A 23,497-nucleotide genomic window follows, 5' to 3' on the forward strand; every position below is an offset into this window, starting at 1 on the left:
GTTATTCCCGTATGTATGTTTATGTCTAACTTTATAACGTATGTCTAACTTTAGAAGTAGAATTTAAGATCTTCCATTTTGCCCTTTTGCATGCAATATAACATATAAAAAAAAGGCATTTTAAAAAAAAAAAACATGCCGTAATTGTCATATCGAGCATTCACTGTACTCTTTCGATTCAAGTTCTAGCTAATTCAGTTGTGAACTAATTTTCAAAATCCTCCTAATTATTTAAAAATATATTGCTTTTAGGTATAATAAAACGGGCGTAACGTAAGGGGAACTCAAATTTCATATTCGGAAAAAAAAAACTTTGAAAATGGACAGGACATTTTTCTTTACTCTGATAGATAAGGAAACTGATGATTCACAATTCTAGATTGAGAAAAGTACGTATTTTACAATCCTTTGTCCATGAACCCATCTTTACAACTTTGGACTGAAAAAGATGATTTTAGTCAGTCAGGGGTTTAATACTAAATCATTTTTCTCATTTATAAAGCAGGAAACAGCCTTTTGTACTTTTAATATGAATGGAAAGTGTCTTGGACCTTAGGTATGATAAGAGATGTGACAATAACAATGATTCATAACAATGTAGAGAAGAATGTTTTCTCAAACAATCTTCTACCCTATGGGGGTGGTTGTCAATTCGCAGGTGTTTTTCTGAGAAATTTTTATTTAACTTAACTCATTTCTGAGAAAATAAAAGATATTCTTCAGGAGACTGAAACAGGAGTGATTGATTTTCCCTCCTTACATTGAATTCCTTTAACAAATTAGCAATTTTAAGAATGAGACAATCGCTTTTTTTTGTGATTGGAGCTTATTAAATTTGTTCTAAAACTCAAAGATTTTTAAAAAAGAAAGTTTTCTCTTTTATATGAATTTTTATAATTTCTTCAGTTTATTTCTGGTTCTCATTTAACACTTCCTCTAGCTTATTTAAATTTTTGACCGTACACCCTACTGAAACTTCCAAGAACATATTTTAAACTTTATAGCGACCCATATTTTCATGGTCACAAATCTAAATAGAATTTAAAAAAAGTGAGGTTATTTAAGGAAAGGTAACTTTGTGTTAGATTTCATAACTTAAACTACTTTCTGCGCTAATTAATTAGCTTAGTCAATGACAGTGTGCAGAACCATTAAGTTTTAATGCGTGAAAATCCCGACAATTGCATAAAAGAAATATTTAGAATGCTTTTTTTCTCATGTTGACTGAATGAAACCTGGTACATTTTTATTATGTTTCGTTTGTCCTTAGAAGTCAAATGTTACTGAAGTAAGTTATATTGTTTCAGTGATATAGTTGCTAGGGTAAAATTTTCGGAATTGTATATTTTATTTGAATCATCTGTAAGCCATAGTCTTATCCACAAAATTATTCTCATTTTGAAAACGGAATGAGCCAATAAAAGAAGAAAATTGGAAAAGAATAAAAAAAAATTGAATGAAAAATTTGACTTTGCCGTAAGCAGTTTCAAAATTTCATATTATTTTCCCACAAAATCCTAGATTTTAGTGCAAAAAAATATATATTGAAAACTGAAATAACTTAAAATTAAAAATAATTAAAATCAAAAATAAAAATAATTTTAATCTTTCAAAATTGATCTATCTTTTCTTGCTATCTTTAAAAATTACAAATTACATTTCTAATGTCATTAAGAAAAAAAAAAACATTCTCAATAAGATGGTGAATAATATCAAATCAAAGGTGATTTAAGATTTTATTTGCAAAAATTATTTCTCTAATACACTAATATTAATGTTGGAGATAAACTTTTAGGTAATACATTTGAAAATTTTTTTTGAAGGCTTATATCATTTATAAATTGCTTCAATGAAACAATCCGAAACTTAATTTTATTTTTATACAAATATTCAATGCTACTTAATTGAATTTTAATAATTAGTGTTTTTTTTTAAATATTTGAACGAAATATTTAAATTTTAAAGGATTGTGACAAAATTCTGTAATGCTAGTTGAGCTTTATAGAACTTTTTCTTTGGCATAATTAGCCCCAAAGACATGTCATTCTTGCAAAGAGTAATTATCATTGATAAGAGCTTCAAAGTATATAATAACCTGAATGATTTTTTATAGTTTGTATGTCGCATGAAAAGAATTGTGGGGGGGGAGGTTATGACTTGACACGAGTGACAATAGTTATGATTGCTGTCCAGGTTTGACCAATGGGAGGTGTCTATCTATTGTTGCAGCAAAAGTACATAACTGTTACTTTAAAATTGTAGTATTCAGTTCGGTGTTGTACGGTTAGTTCGTGACTTAGTTACTTAATAGTTAAATTTGAAGAAAAGTGTAGTTACTTCGTTATAGTCTTGAAGCTTGGTGTAGTGAATTTTCTATCAAGATTTTGTGGAAAACTATTAGGATTATTAGCGATGTCTCTGCTCAAGGATATTAAGTAAGTTTACCTTATTTTTTATTGATTTATTTATTGATTAATTAAGGCTTTTCGTTCTTCTATCTCCATTTCATTTAATAAGTTCTAATTAGAAAAAAAAAATGCGGCTATAGGAAATAGGAAAGTAAATATGAATTAATGTAATTTTAATTTAATGTTAGATTTATTCGATTAAATTATTTGTTTTTGAACTCCTCGAAAAGTTTTTTTAAAATTTAATTAGTTATTATTATTGCTTAAATGGATTTCGGTACTTAAAGTATTTATTTACTTGCTTTATTAATTATTTTTATTTGTGGGATCAGGAATCAATTGATTCTGCATTGAAACGTCAGAAATTACATTAAATATCTCATTTCTCCCATTCTTCCTATTAATACTCTTTTAAAGAAAGTAAATAATGCATAATGTAATTTTAATTTAATGTAAGATTTATTTCATTAAATAATTTATTTTTGATGCAAAGAGCTTTTTTTTAATTTGATTAAGTTTATTGCTGAAATGAATTTCGCTATTTAAAGTTCTTATTAATTTCTTTTACAATATATTTAGTTCTGTGGTATCAAGAATCAATTAATTCTGCCTTAAAGTGCCTAACTCCACGAATATTTTTTTTTTAAAATTTAAATTCAATTAACCTAATTTCCTTAAATGTATTTTGTTAATTAATGTTAATTAAAATTCATTTTATTAAATATTTATTTTGTGGTATGAAGAATTAGGTGATTTTTCATTAAAACGTCCAAAATTATATCTCATTTCTTCTCTTTTTTGTAATACGTTTTTCACCAAAGTAAATATAATAAAGTGTATTAAATTATTTGTTTTTGTTCTCCTGAAAGTGGTTTTTAGTTAAACTTAATTAAATTTATTGATGATATGGATTTCGTTATTTGAAATACTGTCTTCCCCCCTAAGAAATTAAAAAATAAAATCATACATGTGTAAAAGAGGGGTAAAATATGTACGCTAATTTACTAATATATCACGCACTCTAAGAATATGCGCCTTAGGCTGTGAAATACTGCAGTGAAGGAATAGGTTTTCTACTTCACGGATGTGTTTTACTGATTTTGTTACGATATTATCGTTTGTCGACATTTATTGCGCTCATATATATTTTGATATTCATCGTGTGTTGATATTTATCAATATTTAGCTTATGTTAACTTTTTTCGTATTTACTATATATCGTGAGAATATCTTTTAAATACCGTTCTCGCGATAAATTCAAATTATCGACGGCTCGCTAGATATCGATACATCGAACTATTAGCTCCGAATTTGTCTGTGAATAATAAGTGAGTAATAAGTTTAAAGATGTATCGAACACAGTAAGGATTAACTGGATTAACTTAACGGAAGAGAAAGTTATTTCTCACAGGAAAAAAACACTGTTTAAGAAACTGTTTCTGTTTTTCTCCCACTCACTGTAAAAAATTCCCGCTATTATTGCAGACTTTCTCTGTATATTTGTAAAGCAGTTTTCCTTACTGTATAATCACTCTTTCTTTTTCAAATTATTGTACGATTAAGTATAGAAAGAAGTAGAGAAGTATCAAAAAATTCGTAAACCTGTTTTTCAGGAAATATTTAAGGATAATAATAAGGATAATTTTGTGCATCCATTGTATATAAAAACTAAACTAATTCAAAGAATACAAATTTATTGTTACATTGGTACTTCTTAAACTGTTAAAGTTTTATAATCTAAAGGTCTTGCTTTAAAATTCCCATTGTTATTGAAGTAAAATTTTTAAGAAAAGAATGCTTAAAATCAATTTATGACGTATTTTTTTCCCTAATCATGCAGTTTTCGAAACACTCCATATATTTCGAGCCACTTCATATGTGTGATTTTTTTTAATGGGTTCAAGAAAAATCTAATGTAGAATTAACTAAACGGACACTAGAAATGCTGCTTACATTGTAAAAAGTTCTGAAATGAATTACGGTAAAAGTTACTGGCACCTTTAGTGCAACATCTTCAAATTCCATTTTTACTGTGAAATTATATGTTTTTATTGTTTCTAATGCCACATGCCATGTGAAACCAACCGAATTTAGGGCATGAGGTGCGTTTTCTTGTTTTCAGTGCTGCCATCCATTAAAAAAGAATACGACTTCAGCCACACACTTGCGTCACAGCCCGTGTTAAAGGACGAACCAATTCATACATCCACAGATCGTAATTTTAACCTAAATCAGAAAGCAATTAGTTAAAGTTCACAGTAACTAATTTGTTATGGAAACTTGGAGGTTTTGGTGATCTGACAGTGCTTCGAGAACAAGGAGAACGAGCAACCCAACAGTTTCCGATTGCTGCTCGAGAAATTAGAAAAACAAAAGCCTAATCCATACAAATGGGTAAAACCTAAAGATGTTGGTGCAAAAAAAGATGTACCATAGATGCAGAAAATTGGGGAGTAAAATAGGCATTTTAAAAAACGCGATTTTAATTAACGAATCAAATCCCGTATCCATCTTTGCACGGGATGAAAGGAAAAGTACTCGATCTCTGCAATGAATGAGGGAAATGTTATTTGAGTAATGTTGTATGAATTAGATTGAAGAATATATAAAAGCAGATGTGTATAGTAAGTTAGGTTTCTTTTTAAAAATTTCAATAAATTCTTTAATTCTAATTTTTTTTGTACTGTGGTTATTTAAAAATTTATTTAGTTTCTGATTTATTGCTTTATTTAAATTTTTTTTCCAATTGCAAGATTTGATACTGCAGTATTTATTCATTTATCGTGAAAAGAGTTCATTAGCTAATCTCTCCTAGCTCAAGATTAACATTCTTGCCACATTTAAACACACAGATTATTCAGTCTAGTGAATTTTTGCTTAGGATATATTATATTAATTCAGAACTGTAATAATAATAAATTTCCCGAGCCTTACATAGAAGTTTGTTACTTATTTTAGCACTCATCAAAATAAAAAATGTCCCTCCCGTAAGCAACAGTGTTTAAGTCTGAGATTTATTTAATGCTATATTTTATTCCTATAAAAACAAGTAATTTAAGGATAGTGTTTATTTTATCTGACGCCCGGTGGCTGAGCGGTAGCGCTTCGCGTTGTCGTGCCACAGGTCCTTGGTTCGATCCTTGGGCCGGGCAAGGCCGACTCAGCCTTTCATCCCTTCAGTGGGTCGATAAAATGAGTACCAAGCATGCTTGGGAACTAACACTGGGGGTTCCGCGTTCGGCTGACCACCTGACCGGAACATATGCTCCTGCACCCCAGAGCCCAAGGTCAAGAAAACTGAGATGGGCACAGTCGGCCTTGGCCCTCTTAATGGGCTGTCGCGCCACTGAGTTAGTTTTAGTTTAGTTTATTTTATCTGAATTAAAATAGAAGAATTTTTTAATGTTACATATTCATTGAGAAATCAATCAATGAGTTGATATTATGCTTTGTTGTTATTTAACAATGAATGAAATATCAGTTTCATAATAATCCAAATCTCTTTAAGTTACTTGTTTTAAAAGTTTAAAAATTCCTTATCCAATTCACACCAAACTCTAGTGTAGGATATTTGAGTAGTGGAAGTTGGAATTTCAATTTTTTCAAATGTTACTTCAAGGGAAAAAAAATTCCATGATTTGAGATTTTATGTTTTTTAATTTTTTTAAAAAAAAGTATTAAAACGCCGCAATTAATATAATATTTTTTTAAGAAAAATATTGGAAGCAAATTTTGAAATATTAATATTGCTAAAAAAAGTTTAACAGTTTTATAAAATTTAACACAAAACTGACTATAAATGTTTATGAAATGTGCTGTTTGTAAATTTTGAATGCTGCATTAAGCGTTCAGTACTTTTTATACATTTTGAATTTCAACAAGCATACAAACTGTAAAAAAGTTAGATGTTTCACACAGCTACGGAAAGAAATCCACAGGAAATTCATGGGATAATAACTCACATAAAAATCATAAATTTAAGAAATTCTATTTGCGATTTGAAGGATTCTTTATAATGAATCGAAAACTGAATGCATTTTTTGATAAACTTTTATTTGTATGGGGCTATACAGAAAAGGAAGAGAAAAAACTCATTACTGTTAAACTTGTTTACGGAAAAAGTTGGCAAACACAAAGAATTTAATCAACTTTTATGATTTTATCAAGAATAAAAACTTGTGAAATTTTCAGTTATAACGACTTTTACATACATTTGAAAGAAGTCAATTTAAGTAAGAAAAAAATTGTGCACAATCAGTTGAACAATTTTGTTATTATATTGAAAACAAAAAGAAACCTTAGTTCCCCCCTTCAATTTTAAAGCTTATTTTCTAATTATTTATTATATGACATTCTCCATACAAACCGGAGAGGCTTAGAGATCACCTACCCTCATTTTTAATGTTTATTCATTCATTCAAAATAAAACATTAAAAACTATATTTTTTACAACAGGGATAGAAGACTCTTTAAGAATCATGCGTCAATATGGAACAAAAGCAACTAATGATTACTGATTATTCTGCGTATTGTCCTACCCAATTAAAATACAAGTATTTAATCTTATTTAACTTAGATCAGTAAATTGAATAATCATTTGATAGTTAGTACCCTTTCTTATTCTGCCTGTTGTCTCAACTTTAACTATTAAACGATGTTTTCCTGATGTTACTTGAGCAATAAGCAGGTTCAATTCTCCTTTTAGTTCGCTGTATTTGGCATATACTTTCATTCACACACTAAATAATGCAATTATAAATTAGTACTTTTTATAGGGTAGGTCTTGGATATAGTTCAAATCAAAATAAAAATATTAAGAATAGAGATAGAAGAAATACTTATGCTTATTTTAAATTCTCATATCTTTATTCAACATATATTGAGCAAAAAATAGTGAAATATTGAAAACAAAATATCAGACAAAAATTGTTTGAAAGCAAACAAGACAGTGGTCATTTCTTAATGTCGAGGGGAGATGATCACCTAATACAACAATGGGAGAAGTGAATTTAATTTTTAGAAAATAACACACTTCATACAGTTGATATGAAAAACTAAAAATAGGCTGTAACGAATGAATTTTACCGTGAAAATAAGTAAAAATAAATCTAGCAAATAAAATTTAATGAGCAGATTTAATCAATCACTTTCAAAAAAAAATCTTATTTTTGGCAAAGGGTTTTAAAACTTATACATTTTGCCTGGAGTCATAGCATATATCTTACACATTCCATCCAGTCATCGCTTTTTATGTTTTATGAAGTTTCTAATATACCTCTTATTTTCTTAAACCAAGACTTACCCCAGTTACCTCAGAGCAGAGTTAATAGCAAAATAGAAAATAAAAATTAGTTATGTTTATTATATGTACCTTTTAAATTTTTTTTATATAATGGGAGACCTTCTCTTTTTTTCCTTATTTCTGCTTCTCCGAATCAAATAAAACCTCAATAAAGTTTATAGAACTATTAGTAGTTGTTCAAAATTTATAAAATTTTTCATCGATAAAAAGTACTGTTTTGTACGTATGCATATTGACTTGTTTGTCACCACTAAATACGTAAATCAATATACATGATTATAAGTATTTTTTCCCTCTAAATTGACAGAGATCGTAACCAAATTAGTAGTATTAATAATTTAGAAGTTTTAAGTGTTAAAATGTTTTAATTTGCGAAAAGGTTTTGACTTACACCCATTTGCGATTCTACATTTCTTTCTAGGTAACTTAAAATGTATAGTACAAATGCTTTTGGTAATTATATAGCAACATCAAAAGTACTTAAGTGCTTATATAGCAATGTCAAATATATAAATAGGTACAAATCAAAATTTATGCCGTTTGAAGTAAAATTTCATCCGAACTATGCATCTTACAGGTTAAAATCTTATTCGGTTTCAGCAATTCGATGTACCGAAAAGGGAATATGTTCAAAATAAGGTATTAAATATTCCTAAAACTGTTAACAATAAACTGACCTTGATTTCATTTGAATTCGTTTTATCAGATTCAATTAATTCTAAAAGAATCCACAGGATCTAAAACTATTTTCGTCTGCACAGCAATGTATTTAACCACAAAAGCTTTTATAGCTTCTGATCTATTAGTTGTATCGACGTGGATTGATATTTCATTCGATGAAATGTAAAATAATATTTCGGAAAAACATGGCTTTTTTCTAGATAGTAAAGTGTAATTCTCCCCGTCCTCCCAGTAAGTTCTAGATTTTGATTGCACCTTATATTGGGAGAAGGTAAAATGTTTTAAATTTATTACATTAGTTTAGGAGACATGGCCTGAAGTTATATTAAAATCGCCTCCTTGCCTGAACTATTGGGGTATTGCTAATCATTTTGAGTGTCAAGAATCCTTACTCATAGAAAACATTTTGCACGGAAAAAATAAGCATTTTTAAAGTTTAAGAGTAATTTTTTTGTCTTTTAACAAGAAAAATTTTCAATTTATAAAATCTTTTGTGGGACATGACATATACTGTGATGTAAATACTGCGAAACTATTGAAAGTCTGAGTTTTGATGTTTCATATTCTTGAAGTTAAAAAGGCTCCTTCCAAAAGTTCTCATTTTATAAACCCTTCCTGTAAAGAGATAAGGCTCCCGATTTCAATAAATGATATAAATGCTTTTTTTCTCTATTTCCATGCGTATTTTTAATAATTATCCATACATTTTGTGAGAACATTGATTTTATAAACCTTATTATTGTTTATTAACAGATTTCCTTCATATTTACTAATTACGATATTATTCTTATAAGACTTATGCAACTAGTTAATTTTCACACATAGTTGTGACTGAAAAATAATACAAATTCAAATATAATCCTAATATTCACAAGTGTGTTTTTAATAAAATAGTAGTTTAAATGTAAATAAACAAATAAATAAATTAAGACTGTATCGGTAAAAAAATAACTTGAAACGATACTGAAAACTTTTAACGGTAAAAAAACTGAAAATTCCCCTAAATTTTCTATAAAATGTTGATGAAAATCACTATAATTAAGAAAAATTTTATTACATGAAAATTAAACGAAATAACTAAAATTAAAGGAAGCTAGCATTAAAATCTATAAATTATAATAAAAAATATGAAAAAAAAGAGAAAAAATATGGTTTCATAAATAGCATAAGATAGATAAGCGTAGAATTATTTTGTAAAATTACTAAATATTTTCTAAAATTATTAATTTTTATTCTAATCAAAAATAGCATTCAGAGGTGTTAAAGAATAAAACTTACAAAAAAAATTGTAATTTCAGGCATAAGAAAACGGGCGTAAAGTAAGGGGAACTCAAATTTCATATTCGGAAAAAGAACTATTTTTGAAAATGGAGAGGACATTTTTCTTTACTTTGATAGGTAAGGAAACTGGTGCTTCACATTTCTAGATTGAAAAAAGTATGTATATTTTACAATCCTCTGTCCATGAATTCATCTTAGCAACTTTTGACTGAAAAAGATGATTAGAGTCAGCCAGGGGGGTTATTACTAAATCCTTTGTCTCATTCTTTAAACAGGAAACAGCCTTTTGTACTTTTAATATAAATGGAAAGTGTCTTTGGCCTTAGGTATGATAAGAGGTATGACAATAACAATGATTCATAACAATGTAGCGAAGCATGTTATCTCAAACAATCTTTTACCTTATGGGGGTGGTCGTCAATTCGCAGGTGTTGTTCTGAGAAATTTTTATTTAAATTAATTCATTTCTGAGAAAATAAAAGATATTCTTGAGGAGACTGAAACACAAGTGATTGAATTTCCCTCCTTACATTGAATTCCTTTAACAGATTAACAATTTTAAGAATGAGACAATCGCTTTTCTTTAATTTTCTTTAGATGTGTTGTAAAACTCAAAGACTTTTAAAAAAGAAAGTTTTCTCTTCTATATGAGTTTTTTATAATTTCTTCAATTTACTACTGGACCTCATTTAACACTTTCTATAGCTTATCTCAACTTTTGACCGCACTCCTACCGAAACTTCTAAGAACATATTTTAAACGCTATAGCGACCCATATTTTCATGGTCAAAAATCTAAATAGAATTTAAAAAAAGTGAAGTTATTTAAAGAAAGTTAACTTTGTGTTAGATTTCACAACTTAACTATTTTTTTGCGCTAATTAATCAACTTAATCAAAGTCAGAATACAAAACCCTTAAGTTATAATGCGTGAAAATCTGACAATTGCATAAAAAATATTTAGAATGCTTTTTTTTCATGTTCACTGCATGAAACCTGGTACATTTTTAATTATGTTTTGGTTTTATTATGCATGTTTCGTCAAATATTGCAAAATTAAGCTAAATTGTTTCAATGATATAGTTGCTAGGGTAAAATTTTCGGAATTGTATATTTTATTTGAATCATTTGTAGCCTATAGTATTATCCACAAAGTCATTTTCGTGGCGAAAATGGAATGCGCCGATAAAAGAAGAATATTGGAAGAGAATATAAAAAATAAATGAAAAATTTGACTTCGCTGTAAGCATTTTCAAAATTTTACATTATTTTTTCCATAAAATCCTCGTTTTCAGTGCAAAGAAAAAAAATGAAGAAAACTAAAGTAAACTTCAAAATTAAAAATAATTAAAAATGCATTTAAATTACTTTAAAGATATTACTAAAAATTGTTAGTCCCCTTAGTATCTGATATTATCTATATAAGTTCAGATATTGAAACAAATTTTAAAGCAGGAAAAAGTAATAAAATAGAATAAATGTGTGCCTGGAAGACAGCACTTCTTCAGGGACACACTGTCAACAAACACGCATGAGCCTTTCTGTTGTCAGTGGAAAAACCAAAACTGACACTGCCCCTATCCATTTAAGCTATCTTAGAAAATTACAAATTGCATTAAAAAAAAAGAAGATCATTTTCAATAAGACGGAGAATAATATCAAATCAAAGGTGATTTAAAATTTTATTCGCAAAAATTATATCTCTTAAACACAAATATTAATGTTGGAGATGAACTTTTAGATAGTACATTTGAAGACTTTTTTTGAAGGTTTATATAATTTATAAATTGCTTCAATGAAACAATCCGCAACTTAATTTCATTTTTACACAAATATTCAATGCTGCTTAATTGAATTCTAATAATAACTGTTTTTTTTTAAATATTTGAACCAAATATTGAAATTTTAAAGGATTGTGACAAAATTCTGTAATGTTTTTTGAGCTTTTTTGTACTTTTCGTTTGGCATAATTAGTCCCAAAGATATGTCATTCTTGCAAAGAGTAATTATCATTGATAAGAGCTTCAAAGTATATAATACCCTGAATGATTTCTTATAGTTTGTATGTTGCATGAAAAGAACTGTGTGTGCGTGGGGGGGGGTTGTGACTTGACACGAATGACAATAGTTATGATTCAGTGTCCAGGTTTGACCAATGGGAGGTATCTATCAATTGTTGCAGCAAAAGTACATAACTGTTACTTTAAAATGTAGTCTTCATTTCGGTGCTGTACGTTGAGTTAGTGATTTACTTCTTTGAGTTAGTGATTTGCAGAAAAGTGTAGTTACTTTACTTGGTGTAAAATTGGTGTAGTGAATTTTTTAAGATTTTGATTGAAGATTTTGTGGAAAACTCATTAACGCAGGATCATTAACGATGTCTTTGCTCAAGGATATTAAGTAAGTTTTTCGTTATTTTTTACTGATTTATTTATTGATTAATTAAGGCTTCATTAATTATTGATTAGTTTACTTATTGATTAAATAAGGCTTTCTAATTAGAAAAAAAAATGTTTCTTATGGTTCATCTGTGTCTGAATAAGTTTTAGTATTTGAAATTTTCTAGCATTTGAAATTGTTGAATATATTTGAAAATAAACTAGAAAAGTAAATATGACTTAATGTAATTTTAATTTAATGTAAGATTTATTTGATTTAATAATTTGTTTTTGAACTCCTCCAAAAGTTTTTCTAAGCTTAATTCAGTTTATGGATGAAATGGTTTTTGGTATTTAAAGTATTTATTTATTTGTTTTATAAATTACTTTAATTTGTGGTATCAGGTATTAATTGATTCTGCATTGAAATGTCAGAAATTACATTTAATATCTGATTTCTCCCTCTCTTCCTATTAATACTAATTTGTTTTTGTTCTCCTGAAAGTGGTTTTTAGTTTAACTTAATTAAGTTTATTGATGATGTGGATTTCGTTATTTAAAATATTTTTTAATGAATTTTATTCTGTGGTCTCAGGAATCAGTTGATTCTGCAACGAAGCCCCAGTAATTACTCTCTAAATATCTCAGTTTTTCATTGCTGTCTTTTTTAATACCTTTTCTTGCGAAGTAAATGCGATATAGTGTAATTTTGATTAAATAATATAAGATTTAGTTGATTAAATTACTTATTTTTTAACTAACAAACAGTTTTTAAAGAAATTTTATTTAACTAAGTTGATTGCTGAAATGGATTTTATTATTTAAAGTACTTATTAATTTATTTTATAAAATATTTTATTCTGTGGTATCAGGAATCAGTTCATCCTGTATTGGAGAGACAGGAATTACTCTAAATGTCTCAGTTCTTTCTCTCTCCTTTTTAATACTTTTTTTTAGCAAAATAAATGTGGCATAATGTAATTTAATTTTAATATAAAGATTTTTTGATTAAATGATTTGTTTGAATTAAATTTTCTATAGTTAAATACTTAAATGTTTTTCGTTATTTATAATATTTGTTAATTGTTTTTATAAAATATTTTATGCTGAGGTATCAGTAATCAATTGATTCTGTATTGAAGCGACAGAAATTACTCTAAAAATTTCAGTTCTTCCTCTGTCTCTTGTGCTGCTTTTTTCTGCGAAGTAAATATGACACAATGAAATTTTAACTTAATTTCAGATTTTTTTGATGAAATCATTCGTCATTATTGCTCCACGAAGAATATTTTATTTAAAATTTCATAATTAAATTGATTATAAATGACAATTGTTGTGAATAGAGTGCATTAATTCATATATGATTCAAAAATCATGCATGATATAGATTAGAGGGAAATTTAGGAAATAGAGGAAGTGATTTTTAATATTTTGGAGGAGTAAAATAGTGCATGATTTTCTTTTGTTAAATATGAATTTTGATAAACAATTTAAGACGATGGTTTGCTAATGATTTATTTTTTTCTCCGGCTATAATTGTATAAAATAACATAGTTTTGTCACAGTCAATAGTAGGCACTCCTGCAGTTGCTGCAATGCGCGCATTGACTACTTCGTTTTGGTTTAGTACCTATTTCGGGAAAATGGTTCAAAGTTACTAACTTCAGAATTAATTTCGTTACTTAAAATATGTGGTGATGTTAAAATTTTGTCAAATATCTTATTAGGAATAAAATTTCTTCATTTTGCTTGCGAAAATGGATGTAAGAAAAAGTGGTTACATTGCGTTCAAAAAATATAGTTTCTTTACTTTAGAAAATTAATGGGTTAAAAGCTTATAAAAATGAATATTTTTTTACAAATTTATCTTTTTTGAAAAAAATAGTAATTTTTAATCAGTGACATTAAGATATAGAAGGGGATTTAATCCCTTTGATCATTTATTTAGCTGCTTATGAATAGAAATTTTTGATCCAATTACGTCAGAAAATATTAACTTACGTCAAATTTAATTAGATTTTTTTGTAATTGATAATGAAAAATTAACTAATATAATATGTGATTTTAATTAAAAAATTTTTTTTTTCAATCTTAGTTATTTTCCAAAATTCAGTTATAATGTAAAGAAATTTCAAAGAAAATATGCTGGTGTAAAAGAGAGGTAAAATATAAACAGATATAACCACCAATTTACTGATATATCACGTACTGCAAGAATAGCCGTATGTATATCATTGGGCTGTTGAATACTGTAGTGAGGGAAAAGGTTCTCATCTTCACGGCTGGGTTTTACTGATTTTGTGACGATATTATCGTTTGTCGATATTACTTTTGCGCTTATACTTTTTGATATTCATTGTGTGTTGATATTTATCAATATTTAGCTTATGTTAAGATTTTTCGTAGGTACTAAATATCATTAGGATATATTTAAAATATCGTTTTCGCTATAAATTAAAATTATCGATGTTTCACGATATATTGATTTACGAACTATTAGCTCCGAATTTGGCTGTAAATAATAAGTGAGTCCTAAGTTAAAAGATTTATCGTATACTGTAAAGATTAACTTCCCAGAACAAAAAACTGTTTAAAAAACTGTTTCTGTTTTCAACTGTTATCCGCTCACTGTAAAAAATTCCTGTTATTTTTGCATACATTCTCTGTATATTTGCAAAGCAGTTTTTCGCACTTTATTATTACTCTTTCTTTTTCAAATCATTTTACGATTAAGTATAGAAAGTAGTAGAGAAGTATCGAAAAATACTAGCTCTCATTTTTCAGGAAATATTTAAAGATATTAACATCGTATAAATAAAACTGCGATCCAATTTTATTTTCAAATCCATACTTTAGCAATGTATTTCTTTAATATAAAATTTTTTGGCTCATTAAGTTACCATGCATTTTTATTCTGGTAGGCCTCTATAATTTAAACATTTTTACACTTATATATTTTTTCAAAAACTTTTTTAAGACGAAAAGAGTATAAGATTTTCTTCATATTGAGATGCCTAATGCTCCGGTAGCATAGAGGACCATTTGAGATGACCCAGGTTCGAATCTCAGCGTCACGGAGAATGGTCGTACGAATGATGCTCTTGGCATGCACTGACCAGAATGCAGGCATACATTTTTCGTAGAAGTTTTTATTGAAATAACAGAATTTTCAGAAATAACAGTACTTATCTGGTGAGCAAATAAGCACCCGCTTTTTTGAAGGAAAAAAGAAACAGTATTTTTACGAGAAATAAACAGCTTCATGCTGATACTTGAGCTGACAGTTCTTTTCTGCAAATTTAAAAAAAAATTTTCAGCATTTTTTTTGATGATGCCCTTTTTTGATTATGTCCTTTTTTGATAGATAAGTTTAGTACTAACCATCCCTCTTTGTTAAAATATCGGTTTTATCTTTATTATACACTAGATAACTCGATAGTTTCCGATTTCGAATTATGATAACATTTTAGATAGTGGGACTATCTAGTCATAGCTTTGAAATGCAATGACTAGATCAACCCACAACTCACCGCAAATTAAACCTAGCGGTAGTTGTTGGAATTAGACAAATTTTAAATTAAGCTAAAACAAAAATTTAATTAAAACATTATTTTATTTTCAAAACAGGTGTTTTAGAGTATATAGTTTAACTACCTTCTCCATTATAGAAATCTTAGGGATTCTTAAATAATTTAATTATTTTTTGAAAAGTGATACCTGGTAAAAAAAAGAAATTGTTTCAGTTTCAACCCATAATTAACTCGTTAACACACATGGTGTTTACATTTGAGGACATTATATTTCAAACAGATTAAAAGTTATAAACATTTACTTAATTACCAGTTTTAATAAAGTAAATGTGCCAGTAAATGTTTTCAGTAAATGTGCCAGATTACCGGATCTTTTACCTTGTAACAGTATTTTTTAACATATTTAAATGGGAACAGCTAGTATGAATGATTCAATTTTAAAATGCCGCAAAAATAATTAGTAAAAATTTAGTAATTGAATCTAGGGTTAATGCGGATAAATATGAGCAAAATAATGCTGAAAAAAAAAGAAGAAAAAAAAAAGCACTTGATCATTTGATATTTATCTTTTAGTATTTTGAAGATCTTTTCCCCGTCTGTTTTTCATCAGGTTATGGAATGTAGACTTCTATACAATCAAAGAGTTGTTTTGGCTATTGGCAACTAAATATGTGACGTCAATGTTTTTTTCTTAAATGTTCCATAAACGTCACTGAATACATAGATATTTCTTTGATATTTAAAAAATACTGTTCACATGCTTCATATAAAGGAAATGCCGAAATTACACCCTTCATTAAATGCCATTTCAAAATATCAATTTACACGTTTGCAACGATTGTTTAAGACAGTTAAACAAATATGATGTGTCTCTATCTCTCTCGATATGAAAAGGGAAGTCTGCCTGTATGTATGTTAACTTTAGAACGGAAGCACCCATTTAGATCGCGTTGTTTTTTACGTTTTGCACATTTTTATAGAGTGGTTTGTAAACAATCACCAATTTCACGCGTTTCTTCCCTTAATTGGCTTCACCAAACTGCACGGTGTTTTTCTGATTCAGATTGCTAATATTTTTAGGATTACTTTGCGACAATTCTCCTCTGTTTGCGTCAAAAAAAATGTGGAGTAACTACCACTATGATTATTAAACATTAATTAATTAGTATATAAAACATGATTAATTTGAAAATGCGGAGGCTGCTCTTGATTCGTAAATGATGAAAGTTGATATTCCTAATGGTCTTTTACCCCAGAAATCAGTGCATTTATCAGAGATGCCAACTTGCTCCGGACAGCAAATATATATTTTAAAGTGGTAGTTTATCAATTGTGGTTTAATAAATTCAATTTAGTAGACTTTTATCCACCACTATTTCTAAATAATTCGTAGGCTTATATAATTCACCACTTTATGGTACATATGTTACACAGATATGACTGTTATTATGCAGAGGCTTCACTGCCACCACTCGAATCTTTACCTTACCTATGCCATTAGTCACAATTATTTTTTTAACAATTTAGATGAAGGAGTGAGATGCCCGCTTCGCGGGCAGTTTCTCTTAGAAATGTCCTATCAAGTCAAGTCAAAAGGTACATAAGTCATGCTATACCTTTTAAAAAACAAGCAAAAATAGTCAAATATTTTCAGAGTTTTCATAGCAGTTATTTACCGTTGTTTTTTTTAATTATTATTTTGGCGTGTCCGGAGTAGTTGGCATCTCTGATTAATGGAAATTAGAACTCTAACATTGCTTAAGACGGTTCTGCGATCGCAACGACATCGTTATAAATGTTTAAAATAATTGAGAAGCAGTGCAATTATCGAGGAAAAATTAAATATACTTAAAACTCATTTAATTCCTTAAGCGCTGAAGAAAAACACGTGTATTAAAAGAATTTTCAGGTTAACGTAAATAATAATAATTTTTTTTTTTAATGGCTGGCACTTGGGGATTGTCCCATTGGCCACAGAAATGCCAGAACTGCTACTCTCTTCTCGTTGCCCAGTGGGCACCTGTGGCGAAGCCTCGGCGGTGGAGCAGCGTCGCCCACGTAACACAACCGCAAACCCGTTTATAGAGTTGGTCACATTCACACAATCACACACAAAGGAGAAAGGACATAGAACACACAGAGAGAGAAAGAAACATCCATGCCCTGAGCAGGATTCGAACCCGCGACCATCGGCTCCGCAGTCAGACACGCTAACCACTCGGTCACCTGGCCGGCTTAACGTAAATTATATAAAAGTAAAAAAATAATGCATTTGACCGTCCCTGGTAATTTTAAACATAAATATTTCTTACATTTATTACATTGCTAGCCGCCTGAGGCGGCCAGCTGTCCGCCACGCTAAAGATTTTCACAAATAAAGTTTTTTAAAACATAGCAGGAAATCTGAAGATTAGTGGACAATTAAAGTGTTCCTGTCCTGCAATTTTGTCTTAAATTCCTATTTTATATATTATATAGCTACAATGCTTAAGAAAAAAAAAACTAAAATGCTAAATACATGAAAAGAACACGAAAACGAATTAATTTCTTATGGTATCAATTTCTATTTCTATATAATTTTTTATTGTATCAATTTCTATATCTATATCGCTACAAAAATTATCGTCTTCGCTTAAGAAAAAAAAAATAGAGCGTGTAAAGAAGAAGAAAAACTTATTATAACAATTATGAACAGCGACAAATATATCAAAGCGAAGCGTTCTATTTACGTATCGAATATGTTGCCACATCTTTAATACAAAAGTTAAACTTTTCTCCACTTTGATAAATGTAAACTAATGCGAACCTTACAATTAAATTATTAATTCCTTCGTATATTATTGGTTTAAGTTGTCGAAAATTAATATTTCAATTGTAAGGTTCGCATTAGCATACATTAGCTCTTTGAAGCAAAAATAGATGATGAGTCGGCCTGTCTAATTCAGGGGTTCTAGTTTTTTGAATATGGCTCTTTGAAGACGATTGTTACGTCAAGCGCTCAGGTATTATAATTTTGATCTAGTTGCGCTTGTATAATTTCGATCTAGTTGCGCTTTCTACGTCATTTTGTTAACATCGTTTGGTTTGTTGTTTAACATCGTTTGGTTTGTTATTTCTAAGTTAACTTTCAAAAAATTGGCTGGCAACAGCCAATTTTTTGAAAGCAACGAAAAAGCATAGATTTTCTTACAAAATGACTTATAACTAAAAAACTAATCCAAATTTTTGAAAAAGAAAAAAAATACTTCTTCATTATGTCAAAACACAATTATGTGCCGAGTTTCGTGCCTGGGCGAGGCTTCTGGGGCGATATATTGTGATTACAGACACACACACACACACACACACAGCCGCTTTTATTATTATGTATAGATTAATAATATTGTCTAGGTATTTCGCTTGTATTTTTACTTCTTTTTCAGTAATTTTATTTTTGTTTGCGTCGATTAATTGCCTTTCCATCATTTTACCACTTTCATGGTTTTTTTTTCGATTATAGGCCATTAATAGCCAATTCACCATTCTTTAATAATATTTAGTATGTCACACTAAAAGTATACTGAAATTACAGGGCTAGTACTAAAATGAAAAAAAAAAAAGTTTTAAGGAGCTATGTTCCTTCATTTGAAAAATATCGTCTATTTTCAGGACGCAAGATGTTTTTAAACTACCAAAACCTATAATTATGCAAGATATGATCTTAAGAAGTTACAGGGGGTGAACAGAATAATGGAAACACTTTTATACTTATAATTTTTTTCTTCATGTTCCTCAAAAAGTTATCTTATTCGTTGATACGGATAATCAAATTATTTTATCACTTTAGAAGTGCTTAGATCCTATAATTTCTCCTACATGTAAATGATGTTCAAAGGATTGAGGGACAGACAATATATTATAAACCGAAAATAATGTTTTTAATCATTCTGTGCCAAAAAATATAGCAATAGTTTTGTAATTTGTGACAGTTATTTTGGTTTACTATAATTACCCAAAATTTCGTAAGCCTGACTCAAATATTTATGGAGATATGGTCATTTTTATTAAAAATTGCTCTATGACTTTAAAATTATTAAGTAAAATTGGGAAGACTCCTGATCATTTTGGGCTTTATTTTAAAAAGTACAAAAACTGCTTGGAACTTTTAAACTTTGGAACTTAGAAAACTGCTTGGAACTTTGAATTGTGAAAAAAGAATGTAAAATTTTCCTCTCTCATGTGCAGTACAAAAAAACAACAACTTTAATTACTCATATCTTGTGCAGTTTTAAGCGAATTTTTCTCAACTTTTAAAGCAAACATTTTGTAATTAATTTTAAATTTCTTTAAATATTTTGATTAATTTTATTAAAGTTATAGGAAAACAGCGTAAGACAAAAAAACAAGTTTTTGTGATAACTATATATCTATAAATAGGATTACTACATTTTGTGCAACCATTGCATATAAGAACTAAAATATTTCAAAAAATACAAATTTATTGTTGCATTGTCTGGTATAGAGTGTTCAAAAGCAATTTTTCCCGTTTGTTTTCACCATTGTCAGTCCCTCAAACCTAAAAGAAGCTTTAAAGTTTATTGATATGTGTGAGAAATCACATTACACACTTCTAAAGTTACAAAATAATTCGCTAAGTATTTTCGAAGAAATTATAAAAAAATGTTGCAGTATAAAAGTGTTTCCATTATTTTGTCCTTACACTGTATTATTACATATGTATTATAGATATTACAGATTTCATTAAATTTACTTCATGCAAAGTAATTAGTAAATGAATTAATGGATAAATTTTTTTCACCAGGACCATAACATAGGGTGTGAAGGATAAAACCTAGAAAATAATATCTCAATTTAGTTTATGTTGGAAAAATATTTATGACTCATAGTTGAATTTTTAAAATTCCTTTTAAAATACGAAATTTTTTACTAATGAGTTTAAAAGATTTATATCCATTTAACTATGCTTATAAACAGCAAATACTCCATAATATGTGCACTGTAAGAGATTTCGGATCAAATTACGGTATAAAAAACCGTCACTAAGGGTGCCGGTCCTTTTTACCATAAAATCCACTCTTACTGAAACATGCAACGTTGTACAAAATTTTATTTATTGTAATAAAATTTTTATTTTCAGTAATAATTACCGTAAAATCATTTTAATTAAATAAATATTACTGTTGGATTTTAAGTATAATATTTCATTGTAAAATTAGATTGGACTGATGATGCACTCACAGACGATGTACTTTATATCGTAATTTAATTAAAAAAATTTCACAGTGTAACAACCATTGTGTGCTTTATTTCTATGAACTATCATGTGCTGACTTATTTCAGTGAATTTTTTCACTTTCATACTTGCGATATGGGCGAATAGTTTTTGGAGTCATCAGATGTCAAGTTATATCAGGTTATAAGCGAAACAAGATACCACTTAAGCTGTTTAAGCTTAAGTTTTTTGATCTAAAAGTCTTACTTTAAAATTCCCATTGTTAAAGTAAAATTTTTAAGAAAAGAATGCTTAAAATTAATTTATGTCGTTAATTTTTTCGAATCATGCAGTTTTTGAACCACTCCATATATGTGATTTTTTCTCTAATGGGTTCAAGGAAAGTGTCATGTAGAATTAACTAAGCGGACACTGGAAATGCTGTGTACATTGTAAAAATTTCTGAAATGAATTATGGTAAAAATGACTGCAAAATTTGCCATTCCATTTTACTGCAAAATTTGCCACGTTTTCTTGTTTTCAGTGGCGCCATCTATTTCAAAGACATGACATCAGCCACACACTTCCGTCACAGCCCGTGTTAAAGGATGAATCAATTCATACATCCACAGATCGTAATTTTGACCTAAATCAGAAAGCGATTAGTTAGAGTTCAGAGTAACTGATTTGTTATGGGAACTTGAAAGTTTTAGTGATCTGACGGTGCACCAGTCGCCATTTACTATACACGGGGAGTATTCGCTAGTCTGGGATAGAGCTCACTGCTTCTCGGACATGGTTCCAACGCCCTACCAAACCAACAGACTATTTCGCCTCTAATAAAATTTTATGCATTAGTTTATAGAATCACTTTAATTTAACAGAATTATTTATTTAATTACGGTGATTTAGTGATTTTACAGTAAATATTATTACAAAATTTGCAGTATATAAATATTGTCCCGAAATATTTTACTGTGAAACGCACCAGCACTCTGACTGCCAGTACTTTTTACCGCCATTAGTTTTGAAAATTTTTACGGCGTAATTTAATATTACCATTTCTGATACATTGGTTTTTTTTATGTAGTGTTTTAAGTGTTTTGATTTAATTGTTTATATTTTGTTTCAGAATCTCTGCACCTGTTAGACCCTTTCAACAGATAAAGAGAAAAGCGGTTGAAGATATTGCTACTAAAAACAGCAAGAGTATGAAGAGAGATCCCGAAACAGAGAAACTTCAGCAAACTCCCTGGTGCCGATTTTTTCCAAAGTGCCGCATGGGTCATAAGTGCCACTTCCAGCATCCAACCTGCAGGTATAATGCCGCATGCAGAAATCTGAAATGCATCTACCGACACATTGGTCCCAGAAAAATAGAGCTCTTCGAGAACAAGGAGAACGAGCAACCCAACAGTTTCCGATTGCTGCTCGAAAAGTTAGAAAAGCAAATCCCTAATCCATACAAATGGGTAAAACCTAAAGATATTGGTGCAAAAAAAGATGTACCATAGACGCAGAAAATTGGGGGGTTAAATAGGTGTTTTAAAGAACGCGAATTTAATTAACAAACCAAATCCCGTACCCATGTTTGCACGCGATGATATAAGAGTACTCGGTCTCTGCAATGAATGAGGGAAATGTTATTTGAGTAATGTTGTTTGAATTAGATTGAAGAATATATAAAAGCAGATGTGTATAGTAAGTTAGTCTCTTTTTTAAAGATTTCAATAAATTTTTTAAGTCTTATTTTTTTGTACTGTGGTTATTTAAAAATTTATTTTGTTTCTGATTTATTGCTAAACTTTCCAATTGCAAGATTTGATACTGCACTATTTATTCATTTATAATTTATTCAATATAATTTATCGAGAAAAGAGTTTATTAGCTAATCTTTCCTAGCGCGAGATTAACAATCTTGCCACATTTAAACACACAGATTACGCAGTCTAGTGAATTTTTGCTTAGGATATCTTATATTAATTCAGAACTGTAATAGTAATAAATTTCCCGAGCCTTACATAGAAGTTTGTTACTTATTTTATCACTCATCAAATTAAAAAATGTCCCATAAGCTACAGTGTTATAAGTTTAAATCTGACATTTATTTAATGCTATATATTATTCCTATAAAAACATTTTATCTGATCCCGTAGTTTAAGGATAGTGTTTATTTTATCTGAATTAAAGTAGAAGAATTTTTTAATGTTACATATTCATTGAGAAATCAATCAAGGAGCTGATATTACGCTTTGTTGTCATTTAACAATGAATGAAATCTCAGTTTCATAATAATCCAAATCTCTTTAAGTTACTTGTTTTAATAATTCCTTATCCAATTCACACCAAACTCTAGTGTAGGAAATTCGAGTAGTTGAAGTTGGAATTTCAATTTTTCCAAATGTTACTTCAAGGGAAAGAAAATTCCATGATTTGAGTTTTTATGTTTTTTAAATTTTTTAAAAAAAAGTATTAAAACGCAGCAATTAATATATTAATATAAAAATTTTTTACAAAGAATAATGGAAGCAAGTTTTGAAATATTAATATTGCTAAAAAAACTTTAGCAGTTTTATTAAATTTAACACAAAACAGACTATAAATGTTTATGAAATGTGTTGTTTGTAAATTTTGAATGCTGCATTAAGTGTTCAGTACCTCTGATACATTTTGAAGTTCAACAAGCATGCAAACTCTAAAAAGGTT

General features: G+C 28.7%; 1 protein-coding gene across 2 annotated transcripts; it reads left to right on the forward strand.

Moving 5' to 3' along the window:
* The first annotated feature begins 2,223 nt into the window (after positions 1–2,223).
* LOC147808149 (uncharacterized) lies at positions 2,224–22,500 on the forward strand. Of its 2 annotated transcripts, none has more exons than XM_087166649.1 (2): positions 2,224–2,435; positions 21,924–22,500. In XM_087166649.1, exons 1-2 carry the CDS (start codon positions 2,413–2,415, stop codon positions 22,303–22,305), a joined length of 405 nt encoding a protein of 134 aa, XP_087022775.1. In that variant the 5' UTR covers positions 2,224–2,412; the 3' UTR covers positions 22,306–22,500. The 2 variants fall into 2 exon arrangements, with proteins under 2 accessions (XP_087022775.1, XP_087022774.1); XM_087166648.1 differs by lacking the exon at positions 2,224–2,435 and adding an exon at positions 11,805–12,071.
* Positions 22,501–23,497: the final 997 nt, after the last annotated feature.

This window comes from Parasteatoda tepidariorum, chromosome 6 (genome assembly GCF_982258835.1).
Source record: "Parasteatoda tepidariorum strain Cologne lab strain chromosome 6, Ptep-v5.0, whole genome shotgun sequence".
Taxonomy (NCBI): domain Eukaryota; kingdom Metazoa; phylum Arthropoda; class Arachnida; order Araneae; family Theridiidae; genus Parasteatoda; species Parasteatoda tepidariorum.